Raw genomic sequence first — 13,526 nt, forward strand, 5'->3', positions numbered from 1 at the left:
TCAGTATGCTTCTATAATAAATAGGTTTGTCAGACTGGGAGTTCAGAAAGAGAAAATCAAGAGAGGGAGGCCTTTGGTTACTACAGTGAGTGAAACGCTGGTATACTGGTCAGGGGAAAGGCCAAATTTTTGTGAGCTGAACAATCAAAACGTAAAATCAAGAAAATAATTTCATTTATAATGAACAAAGAATAAAATACAGGGAGATAAATTTAACCAAAGAATTGTAAAAGTTGTACTCTGAAAATTGCAAAACATTACTGAAAGAAATTAAAGACTTAATATGTGAAAATACATTCCATGTTCATGGAGGACAGCAATACTCCTCAAATTGATACACAAATTCAACATAATCTCGATAAAAATTTCAGCTGCCTTTTTTGCATAAAATGACAAACTGGATCTTAAGCTCATAAGGAAATGCAAGAGACCCAGAATAGACAAAACAATTCTGAAAAAGAAGAACAAAGGAGATCTCACAGTTTGCCACTTCAACACCTACTACAAAACTAGAGTAATAAAGACAGTGTGGTTCTAGCATAGATCAATGGAAGAGAACTGAGAATCCAGAAATAAAGCCTTATATTTACGCTCAAATGATTTTTTTTTTAATTTTTCTTTTAACGTTTATTTATTTTTGAGACAGAGAGAGACAGAGCATGAACGGGGGAGGGTCAGAGAGAGGGAGACACAGAATCTGAAGCAGGCTCCAGGCTCTGAGCTGTCAGCACAGAGCCCGACGCGGGGCTCGAACTCACGGACCGTGAGATCATGACCTGAGCCGAAGTCGGCCGCCTAACCGACTGAGCCACCCAGGCGCCCCTCAAATGATTTTCAACAAGGGTGCCAAGACAATATAACAGGGAATGAGTAGTCTTCAATGAATGGTGCTTAACAACAAGATATCCAAACACTGAAATTGGGCCCTTAACTTCCATCATATACAAAAATTAATTCAAAAACTATCATAGACCTAATGTAAGAGCTAAAACTTTAAAACCCTTAAAAGAAAACACAGGAGTAAATCTCAATGACCTTGGGGTACACATGACACCAAAAGTACAAATAACAGAAAAATAGATAAATTGGACTTCATAAAAATCAAAAATATTTGTGCTGAAAATGACACTATGAAGAAAGTGAAAATATAACCCACAGAATGGGAGATAATAGTTGCAAATCAATTATCTTATAAGGGACTTATATCCAGAATTTAAAAAAAAAAACAAAAAAAACCCTTGTAACTTAATAGTAAGATGAATAATCCAATTTAAAAATGGGCAAAGGATTTGAACAGACACTTCTCCAAAGAAGATATACAAATGGCACACAGAAAGATGCTAACATCATGAGCCATTAGAGAAAAGCAAATCAAAATCCCTCGACACCACGTCACATCCCCTGGGATAACTATTTAAAGTAAGATAATAAGTGACAGCAAGGATGTAGAGAAATTAGAACCCTCATACACTGCTGGCAGGACTGTACCGTGATGCAGCCACTATGGAGAACAGTTCCTAACAGTGGTGATAGCTGCACAACCTTATAATCATACTGAAAACCACTGACGTACACTGTAAATAGATGAACTGTATAGTATGTGAATTACATCTCAATAAAGCTATTAAAAACAAAGATGAGCGATTTTTAAAATTTAGTGAGCCGACAAATGAATGAGAAGTAAGGAAGCAGAGACTGGAATGTAAAACACAGAAGATTTTTATTTCTCTTTCCTTAAGCCGGAAGAGACCTCAAGGGGTGTTAAATGCCAACTGGAAGACAGGGAGTTGGAAGCAGCCACAAGATGAGCCATATGATCAAGGGCAAGGCAAGCAACCACACCTCCTCCAACACACAGGCATCCAGAGGCTTCCTCCCCAGCCTGTCCCTCAGGCAATTTTGAACCTCCCCATGTCCCATCTCACTCCACTCCAACCTCACCTCACTGCTCTCTCTCCTCACTCCAGAATTGCCCTTGTAATTTCAAATTCTTCCCCTTCACTAACAAAATGAAGTCTCCAACTGCTACTCCCAAATTCGCCTGCCCACTCCCAGCAGCTCTAGCAACAGATAATATGGCTAGAGAATCAACTGATTTTTTTAAAAACTTCCTAGCCTCTCTGGGAAGAACACATAAGACTTTGTTTAGGCTTTTATTTCCCCTGGGGTGGAAGTCAGTGCTTCTCTGGCGTTCAAAAGTGGAATCAAAAAATTCCACCTGTACAGGTTAGGGAAGTTAGGTCCAAAGAGGAATTAGCCTGGAGTTGGCCTAAGGAGGGAGCGGAGGCAGGACAGAGAAGCTGGTGCTTTGATTCCAATGGACCATCCAGACCAAGGAAGCTACCTGGAGGGAAGGACGGACAACTGTTTGGGCTGATGGCAAAGGCCTGATACCGTTCCCTCACAAATCCCAAGACCGGGGCAGGACCTCTAGGGTATGAATGTGGAGGGAGAGGGAATTTGCTGAAATCATCACCGAAGCCAAGGCCTCAGGAGCAGTGGTGGCTCCCTGTGGCTTATGTCACTTTTCCAAAGCACGGAAAAGGGGAACAGGTTCTGAATGGTCTCCAAGCCTCCAGCCTTTGCCCCACCACCAATTCATCCCAGATGCCATTACCACTGGCCTTCCTAAGACACCACTCTAAACACCACAGACGCAGCCACAGCTCTCCACTTAATGAAAGACTGACTCTTAACTCTGGCACTCAGTGCTTCTGATGACTCAGTTATGATCGTGCCTCGAGACAAAATCTTCTTACAATGACCCTTCCGCACGTGCTTTACTCTGAACTCCTGCTATATATATATATACACACTTGTCATCCGGCCCTGGTTACAGGTTTAGACATACGGTTACTTATCTTTATTTATCTTTATGTTCTGTCTCCCTCCACATAAACCACAAGTATCTCAAGGCCAGGGACTATATCTTATGTTTTTGGATCTGATCTGCCCCTGATTTTCAGCAGTGTTCAATAAATGTGTCTTGAGACACTCGTGATGGATTGAAGGACTGTAAGGGTTTACTGAGTACCAACTGTGCGCTGAGCTCTGTCTTAGGTACTAGAATAAAGAACTTTAGATAAAGACATTATTCAATTATCTAGAATATTTACCATGTATTCTGGCACACTCAGTTTATTTTTATATGCCTCTCAGAAAGCAGAGGGATTATCCAATGAATTCAGAGGAAACGCAACTTTTAGACCAAAATATGAATCTATTCTTACACTAAAAATACAAAATCTCACTTAAAAATAAAAAAGGCAGCTTCCAATTACTTTGCCTACTTGAGTTAACTAGAGATAAAGATAAAGGAGAACATACTGTACATATAATAATCATTACAGATCACAAAATAAAATCTAAATAGGGCTCCACGTGTATCAAGTTATGTGTGCAAAAATTCATACCATTTTATTTTAAACAAAAGACAAGTTTCTTACAACTAAAATTGGCCAGGAGATTAGGAATCCGTATTTCCTTATTTTTGATCTCCACATAAATTACATATGGATAGAGAACAAATTTTAAAATAATTCCACAGAAGGAAAAATAATCAAGCACTTATACAGAAATGGAAGAGTCGTTAATACGGAAAACCACACTTAACCATACATCACAGTAAAGAAAATATGCTCTGGAATGTTGTGTTCATGTGGGAAAAAACTAAAGAATGCACACAAACTGCCACTACCAGTTATCTCCAGGAGATGGAATTCAGGGTATTTCATTTCTGCTGCACATTTCTGTGTGTGTGTGCGTGTGTGTGTGTATGTGTGTACTCTCAGGCACACATACTTCTTTAAGCAATGAGCACTTTTGTAAAATCAGAAGAAAAATGAGAGTTCAAGTTCTGGGAAACAAATGGACGTTTCCTCATTTGCAATTCCTTCTCTCTGAACTGGAGTAAGTGAAAATAATTACGACTCCTTTCCTTCCATAAAAATAACAACGAGCTGCTTCTTCATGAATAATGAAGGTTCAGTTTTACACATTTCACAGAATACTTCCATGAGATTATTCTAAAGGCAGGGTCTGTTTATCAATAATGTCTGTATCCACAGCGCTTAGCACAATGTCTGGCACAGAACAGATAAAAAGGGCTTGGACACGTGGGTTTGTATCAGATCAAGAGCTCTTGGGGCAATTTTACCAGCTCTCCTTGGGGGGGTGGGGGGGGGGGCGCGTATACAGGGATGCTGCACAAGTACAAAGACTTGGGGGGAATGATGGGGTCTCTCTATATTTTGCTTTGAGTACATCTCCTCTTGGCTGCCACCTCTTTCCTGTTGCTCTTAACAATCTTACTTCACGTGTCAGAATTTTGCAGGCTTGACCTCTTCCTCCTCCTTTATACACTTCCTTCACCCAGCTTCTGGGCCCTACATTCTCGGTTAAGAGCACTGGGGACACATAATACCTCACTGGTAGCTTCTCACACTCCTTTGTGGGTCCTCCTCTTCTTCCCAGACTCTTAAAGTTGGGGTGCCCTGGGTTCTTTTCTTATCACCTTTTCACACTACACTCATTCCCAAAGTGACCTAATTCAGTCTCTGGCTTTAAATATCTCTAGGCTAAAGACTCCCAGATCTTAATCTCGAGCCTGGAGCTCTTTCCCAAGCTCTAGATTCCCATACCCAACCCTACTCTACATCTCCATTTGGATGTCTAGCAGACACTCGCTTCTAAATTAGCATATTCAAAACTGAACCCTTGATCAGCCCCCAAACCTATTCCACCCACCACCTCCTCCATCTCAGTCATCCTTGACTGTTTTCTCCCACATACCACATCTAAACCATCACCAAATCCTCTTGGCTCTATTTGCAGAAACTCCCAGACTTCAAACACTTCTTACCACCTTTGCTATACAAGTCTGGTCCAAGCCACTGTCACCTGTCGCCTAGATTACTGCAACAGTCAATTAGAGGGTCTCTCTGCTTCTACTGTTGCTCCTTTACAATCCATTATCAACACTGCAAGCACAGTGCTCCTTTAAAGCATAACTCAGATGGTATCACTCCTCTGCTCAAAACCCTCTGGCACTTACATATTTCACTCGGAGTAGAAGTTGCTACAATGGCTGACACAGCCCTGCATGACCTGGCCCTGTGTTACCTTTCTGACTTCATTCCACTACCCTCCCCTCCCTCACTCTATCCTATCCAGACTGCCTCCCTGCAGTTCTTGGGGCAAACCAGACAGGTCTCCTTTAGGGCATTAGCCGGGAACACTTCTCCCCCAAAATCCATGTGGCTAACTCCCTCGTCTCTTTCTGTCTTTACTGAAATGTCACCTTGGAAAATTGCAACCCATCTTTATCTCTCACCAGTACTCCTCAACTCTGTACCCTGTTCTTTTTCTGTTTTCCTAACACTTATCACCTCCTAACATATCACATATTTTAATTATTTTTTAGGGGGATTATTGGTTTGTTTGTCTTCTCCCTTGAGAATGTAAACTGCCTTAAGGCCAGGTTCTTTGATTTTCCTGTTATTTCCCAAGTACCCTGAACAGTTTCTAGGTGACCAGTGAGTGTTTGCTCAACAAATGAATAGATCTTAGGAGGCACAAAAGGAACTAAATAATATATAGTGCATCCCCTACCTTCACTCCTGTAACTACTCATGGGAAGGAGGGACTAAGAGGTAGAAATCATCCAGGCAAGAGCAATAGGGGATGGCAGTTTAAAGGTCTTTCTGTTTCTGTGATCAGCTTTCTGGGCCACATCTCAGTCTATCTTTAGCAATCACCATACATTGTTACTGTTAATGAGTTGTTGGCATTCAGAATTTAACTAATGTTCATATACATTCCAGGACTATAATACACTGCATCTGTAGAATAAGTCCAAATCTAAAAACCTACTGTACTTAACCTCTAATCTACCAAGATCACCAAAGTCAGGGTCCTCTGAGGTGGGGATATTCTAGTAGAAAATGGTACTAAAAGATGAAAAAGTTATTAAGATGCTCTCTTGGGAATGAGGTGATAACCACAACCTAACAACATGAGGTCATCTACCAGATGATTAACATTGAGGAATGCAGGTCAGCTGCCGAGTAAAAAATCCACAAGCCACCCAAACTGTCTAAAGGCAACAACACATGACACTACTCACTTCCTGAACTGAGCCTTGGAACTGCTTTATGGCTCTGTAAATAGTTATATTTACAAATTGTATTACAGATAATAAAGATTTCATTAATGTAGAACTTTATAATTATGGCCCAAGTACAGCCAGCACTAAAAATGAATCTATTTACTCTAAGAGAATAATTTTTTTCAATGACAAATATGAGGGCCTTACTGGTGTTATGGACTTTTTCCATTTTTTTTTTCATGCTACTCAGAGGAAATTTACTAAATTCTTCTAAGTGACAAAGCTTGGAAATATTCTTCAATACCAGCATCTATTCCTTTATTCAACAAACATGACCAAGTGCACAGAGAGCTGTGAAGGATACTAGGAACAAGACAAGGCCTTCCCTCATTGAGAAGGGAGAAGAGTTGTTGACAAAATAACTACGAGTGAGGCGAGTGACAAAAGGGATGCAGTGTGCCACTGCAGGAAGGAGTAATGTGAGGGTGATAAGGGAAAGCTCTAAGGAAGCACTGTTTCACTAGAGATCTCATGACTGAGCAGTAGCTAGCTAGGGTAAGGGGGGCAGGAAGAGGTGTCAGGGCAGAGGAAACAGCATGTGCAAAGGTCCTGAAGCAGACAGAGTTGAGAACCAAAAGAGATAACAGTGGTAAACCTGAGGCTGCAGAGAAAGATAGAAGCCAGATCATTTAGGGCCCTGAGACCATGGAAGGACTCCAGACTCTAGCCTCTGGGCAATGGGGAACATTTGAAAGGTTTTAAAGAGGAGAGGTATCAGTTTTGGTTTTGTTTTTAAAACTATCAATTGGCTTTAGTTTAGAGAATGGGCAGCAAGAATGAACTTGGAAAGGCCCCTTTAGCAGAAATCCAAGAATTCTTCCTTGGAGGATAGTAGTGGTGGGATGGAGAGAAATGAGCAGAATTAAGAGAATATTTAGGAACAACAACTGGCAAGACTTAGTGACTGATGAGATCCTTGGAGAGTGAGAAAAGGTATGTGGCCCAGATTTCTAGTTTGACCAAATACCTCTAGAATGAAGGTCTCTTCAAATAAATTAACATGGGTTTGTATAGGAAAATTGCCTAATATATGTCAATAAAATAAGCAGTTGGTTTTTCACGATGGATTAAAAGCTTAAGGTTTTTAGTTTATTTTAGAAACTCTCTTGCAAACAAAATAACTTCACAGAGCATCCTCTTAAGTTTTTAAGTACTTATAACATTCTATCTATAGACAGAGACATATAGATATATGAATTTATTAAGCTACTGGATTGCGATATTTGGCTTTAACTTGAGTTGTCAAACTGCATGACTTTGAACTTATCACTTGTCACTTCATCATTCATTTGAAAAAAAAAAAAAAACCCTACAGATTAAGATTTAAGATTCTGTTCTCTACATGACTGATGTTTACATGTTATGCACAACCACATTCTAGGTTGAGGGACCTTATGCATGGTTGACCAAGGGCTTTTTTCTTCCTCCTCTGTCTAGCTAGTTCTTTACCAGCCCAATACAATGCAAAATTATTTCTCTTAAATATGCTTCTTAAATTAGATAGCAAGATGGCTTTCGCCCCAAAGAGCAACTCCTCACAGGCCTGGGTATACTGATGTGCACAACTCCATTACAGCCTTTTTTTAATGTATCATAATGAAAGACAGCCACATAAAGCATTTATGGGTTATTAGATACCGTACCGGTGAACACCTGTCTCTTGTCAAAATTTTGTTCCCATGAGAAAATCAGATTTTGATACCTTTTTTAAGTTATGCCTGCTCTGCACATCACCCCCTTGTAGAAAAGGAAATTCCCAGTAATTGTAATACCATCATCATTATTTCCTTAATGTAAATTCAGTTCTAGGTAAGCCAGAATAATCTAGGTCCAGCCATCCAGGGCCAGCATTTAATCTGTTCACTGTAAAATAAATGTCATTTCAGAAAATATACAGGAGTAAAATTAAAACCCAAGCTGCATCGAATACAAAACACACCAACAGAAGAAACCCAGAAAATTCAAATCTATCTCTACTGTGTGAGCCCTGCCCTGGTTTCATTTCTGGACATTCATTCCCCATCATAAATGACCAGGATAATGAGAAATAAACAGCAGCAGCACCACGATCACCTTGAATTTCAAAAGTGAAGAGGTCCATCACTATAATCTACTTTCTATCTGTCGCTATCCATAAAGCTCTACCAGAGAGTACATGCTACGCGTGGAGGAACGGTCCCTTCCCTCTTTGTGCATGAGAGGATTGAAAATGTTCCTAGGTTTAAAGGAGAAAAGAGACAGAGTCAAAAGACGAGGCTGGAAACTGAAAAGCTGCTACATGGCAGGAATCCAGACCTAGGTGAGAAAAAGTCAAGAAGGAAGCAGAAAAGAGCCCACAGAGGTCAGAGGAGGAAAAGGAAAATACGGGCTCCTGACAAAATCCGGCAGGGGAACGTGGAAATAGAAAACTGAACAGGGCCAGTGTCAGTGGGTAAGGGGATCAAATATTGGGAGGTGAGGGCAGTGGCTGCGGAGGGCTCAGGGGATGGGTAGTCCTGGATAGAGAGGCCCAAGAGAGGAAAAAGGGGACAGGCAGGGAGCATCCGCCAGGGTGTTGGAAGGCTAGCGGGGGCGATCCTCACCTTGATTTTTGTCCGGCTGGCCTTGGCCTTGGCCCGGCGCTGGGGCCTTACCGCCTCGGCCATAGACCCTGCGGCGGCGCCGTCGCCGTTTGTTTTTATCAAAACCCTGCGCGTCCCACAACCTGCCCAGTTCCGGCCTCTGGACTTATCACGTGATCAGACATCCACCACTCCCGGAGAAGGGGCGGCACCTCAGGGACGCTACGGGCCGCAACATAGGACAAACCACCCCAGGAGGCTTTTTTCACTGAAAGATGGTAGATCCGCCCCCTTCCGTCCAGGCTCCACCCCTGGCCCGGCGTGCGGGGCCTCCAGGTCCAACCCGCCCGCGGCTTCCAGAGGGTTGTGTAGCTCCTGGGCCCTGGCCGGTTGACAAGTCGCGTCTGTCTCCCTGGCCCACACCCATTTTGGCCGCGCACACCTCAGGCCCAATGGCTTTAAGGAGTTCGGGGAGGGATGTTTGTCAATCTTGTTTTGACCTGTATTTAAGTCAGTTAGCTTCTGTCTCTGCTTGGCGCTCTTGATGTCCCTTAAGATATGCACCTCAGTTTCCTCTTTTATAAAGGAGAATGATGATGTTTGATGAAGGTTAAATGGGCTAATCGTGAAAGGTACCTGACAGAGCGACAGACATGTTAGTAAATGGTATTACTAAACAAATTGCCAGGCAGGAAATGGACACCTGATCCAAAAAGGGCAAAGAAGAAATAAGACCCATAAAAGTATTCTTAGTATAGAATGTATGTACCTTGTGTGTACCTTGCTTCATTTTTAAATTCCAGATGTTAATAGCTTGGCCCCATCTCCCTTCCCCAGCTGTTCCATTTCTTTTTTCCAAAGCATTTAGTGCCTCTTAAACTACTATAAAATTTGCTTTCATGTTTATGCCTGTCAGCTCCTCTAGAATGTAAGATCCTAAAGGGCAGAGTTCTTTGTTTTGTTCCCTGTAGTATCCCAAGGGCCTCTACCACACTGGTCAGCATATAGTAGACGCTCAATAAATATTTGATGAATGGAACAAATGAATGTGAGTTGTTTTGTCTGGTGGTGGGGTAAGACAGTTGAGATGGCTTGTACGGGAGGAAAATAAGTCTATTCACCCACTGGTAGCATATCCTAGAATGAAAAATCCTGAAATATGATGTGAGAAATGAAAAGCACTCCAAAGATGGCCACTGCACAGTGACTTGTTTGTGAGCTATTTGATCATATAAAGTACAGTTTCATATCTTTTGATCTCAAATCCTCAACAATAACAAAAAAAGTTATCAAGCTACTCGGAATGCCCATGCATTTTGTATACCCTGGTGTGTGTGTGTGTGTGTGTGTGTGTGTGTGTGTGTGTGTGTATTTATTTATAATGGGTGAGACTTGGAAAATATGAGCAAAATCTTTATACCACCATTACTACCAATTACTTTTGCTGGTATTTCTCCAGGTCTGGAATACCCTTTCTGGTTTCCACCAATTCAAATCCTTTTTGGACTTCAAAGTTCTCTGTGTGTTAGTCACTACTTAGCAAAATGGAACTGACCCTACCTTCACTTCCAGTGATTTACAACTTATTTGGGAAGCACACATGACGTATGGATAAACTGCAATAAATGTATCACAGCGTATGGGGAAAAGGGGGCATATGTTACATTTATAAACTGAATTTGCTATACCTTAGTACCATAAGTAGTTGGTTTGTTGGTCAGTTCAGGCAATAGAAGAAATTAATCTATATTAAATTTAATACTGTAGTTTACAATGTCTGAAGGAATTTAAATCACAAATGAGACTGATTCTTTGACAAAATTTGGTCTATTGAATTTGAGTTGACCAAATGTTAAAGTTCCCCCTTGAAAGTGATTATTAAAATTTATTAGATTTATAAACAGAATGTTGAGATTCATAAAGACTTAAGAAAACTAAATTAAAAAGAGAGAGAGAGAAAGAGGGGCGACTGGGTGGATCAGGTAAGTGTCCAACTTCGGCTTAGGTCACGATCTCCAAGTCTGTGAGTTGGAGCTCTGCACCGGGCTCTGTGCAGACAGCTCAGAGCCTGGAGCCTGCTTCGGATTCTGTGTCTCCCTCTCTCTCTGCCCTCCCCCCACTCATGCTCTGTCACTCTCTCTCTCTCAAAAATAAATAAAAAACTTTTTAAAAAATTAAATTTTAAAATGTATATGACAAATAAATTGAACATTAATTTTAAAATAATTAGTTTAAAAGATTCATTTCAAACAAGAAAATAATGGGGGCACCTGGGTGGCTCAATAGGTTAAGTGTCAACTCTTGATTTGGGCTCGGGTCATGATCTCTGGTTCATGAGATGGAACCTGGCGTCAGGCTTGCACAGAGCCTACCTGGGATTCTCTCTCTCTCCCTCTCTACCTGTGCACTCATGTGCTCGCTCGCTCTCTCTCTCTCTCTCTCTCTCTCTCAAAAACAAACAAACTTCAAAAACAAAAACAAAAAAACCTACAAAACAATGACAAATGTATTTTCTATATATAAATTCTATCTGCAGAAACTCTAAAATATTTACAGTGAGCACAATCACTGGCCTAACTGAGCAGTGAAGGGTTTGCTATTACCGATCCTTCAGCAGTAATAATCTCCATTTCCTGAGCACTTACTATAAGCCAGGAACTGTTCTGAGGACTCTTCATGTAACCCATTTGATTCTCGTGCAACCCTACAAAATTTTATTGTTCTCATTTTATAGACAGAGACTAAGGCCCAGAGAAGTTAAATGATTTGTCTAGAGTCCCACAGCTAGGATACGGGAGAGCTGGGATTTGAACCCATGCAACTGTGCAGCATAAACAGACTTTTAAGATAGGTAGTCAGGTTTACTCTCTCTGTATTTGCAATACTCTATACTTACACACTGGGGCCAAGATGAATATCAGAAATATTTTATTTAAAGATACTGAGTTATTCAGAATAGTCACAGCATTGACATGGGCATTGATTTTATTTTTTTTTCTTCCTTCAAAGTTTCTATATAATAGTTTTAAATTATGCTATTCTTAAAACTTTTCACAAACATAGAAGTACAACATAGAAGAACATGTAATAGAAAGTTAACCTGTCTCCCTAGAGTCAATAATTACTAACAGTTCACTATGCATTCTTTCAGACTTTCTACCGATGCACAAATACCCCATTCTTAAATACTCAGTGTCTATGTGTATATTGCCTGTGACCTTTTAATTCATAAATCTTGGAGATATGTGTTTATAAAGAAGATAGCTCTATTTCTCTTTTTTATTTTTTCGAGTGAGAGAGAGCACACAAGTGGGGGAGAGGGGCAGAGGGAGAGAGAGAGAGAAAGAAAGAGAGAGAGAGAGAGAGAGAGAGAGAGAGAGAGAGAGTATCTTAAGCAGGCTCCACGCTCAGCACGGAACCCAACATGGGGCTTGATCCCACAACCCTGGGATCATGACCTGAGCCGAAATCAAGAGTCGGACGCTCAACTGACTGAGCCACCCAGACACCCCAATAGCTCTATTTCATTTTTCTCTTAATTAATTTAACATTCCCTTTATATTAAATAAATAACTTTATTTAAACAGACTTCTGGGAGCCATTAATTGTTTACAATTCTTCACTATTAAAAACAATGCTTAGGGGTGCCCATCTGGCTCAGTTGGACTCTTGATCCTGGGGGTTGTAAGTTCAAGTTCCCCACTGAGTGAAGCGATTACTTAAAAAAAAATAAAATCTTTAAAAAATAATTACAAATGACCATACTTGTATATTTTTGTGCATGAATACTTCTATAAGATAGATGCCTAGCTGCAAAATTGCTGATGAAAAACACATTCTCATTTTTTTAAATTTTTTAAGTTTATTATTTTTTAAGTTTATTTATTTTGAGAGAGAGAAAGAGCACATGACTAGGGAAGGGGCAGATCAAGAGGGAGAGAGAGAGAGAGAAAGAGAGAGAGAATCCCAAGCAGGCTCCACACTGATAGCATAGAGCCTGATGTGGGGCTTGAACTCACAAACCGTGAGATCATGAGCTGAGCTGAAACCAAGAGTCAGATGCTTAACTGACTGAGCCACCCAGGTGCCCTGAGACATTCTCATTTTTAATTTTAATAAGTATTTACCAAATTTCCTTCCAATGGGTTATATTAATTTTCATTGCAGCTTTAAGAATTTAAAATAGTCTTCTATCTCGTGAGAAAAATCCCAATTTGAAACAGTTACCAGGCATTCATAAAAGGAGTATAACTCACATAGTATTCCAAAACTTAATAGGAGCATGATTCCTAATTCAGCCAGCGTCTGGAACAGTATTTGCCGTGACAGGGGTTCGATGAATGCTGCTGAACTCAGGAATGAGCCCTGGGTAAGCCTTTCTTAAACTCCCCTACAAAAGTAGATTCCAGAGTCTCTGTTGCCATCTGCCGGCAATACCCCACTGACAAAACCTCCCGTGACATGATTTCCGAGAAGGCCGTCTTCTACAGTTAATTACTTCCTCACTCTGTAGGAAGCATTAATGATTTCATCATTCGTGATTACTAAACATACTTTTTAAAAATCACACAGAACTCACGTTACTTCTAAATTTTTTCAGCTTCTTGAGACAATTAGCTGGCAGTGCGAGTACCAAAAATAGCCAGCCTACATTTTTTTTTTTTTGAAGGCTTATATAGGTGGAGTCTCCTCTATTGACAGACTTTTTCTCCCACAGGAAGCAAAACATATAAAACTTACCTTTTTTCTACTATTTCCCCTCTCATAATCTTCCCCACTTAAAAAAATGTTAAATGAAT

General features: G+C 40.6%; 1 protein-coding gene across 4 annotated transcripts in view; it reads right to left on the bottom strand.

Annotated features, from left to right (window-relative positions):
- Positions 1–13,526, bottom strand: part of EPG5 (ectopic P-granules autophagy protein 5 homolog) — a 116,976-nt gene that overhangs the window by 99,150 nt on the left and 4,300 nt on the right. For 3 of the 4 annotated variants that reach the window (XM_042962304.1, XM_042962305.1, XM_007080571.3), the window contains exon 1: positions 8,749–10,687. The exons of the other annotated variant lie outside the window; for it this stretch is intronic. In XM_042962304.1, coding sequence (XP_042818238.1) covers positions 8,749–8,811 — 63 coding nt within the window. In that variant the 5' untranslated portion in view covers positions 8,812–10,687. Of the gene's footprint in view, positions 1–8,748; positions 10,688–13,526 lie in introns of those variants that run through there. 4 annotated transcript variants of the gene reach the window in all.

The sequence above is a fragment of the Panthera tigris genome, chromosome D3 (assembly GCF_018350195.1).
Source record: "Panthera tigris isolate Pti1 chromosome D3, P.tigris_Pti1_mat1.1, whole genome shotgun sequence".
Classification (NCBI taxonomy): Eukaryota; Metazoa; Chordata; class Mammalia; order Carnivora; family Felidae; genus Panthera; species Panthera tigris.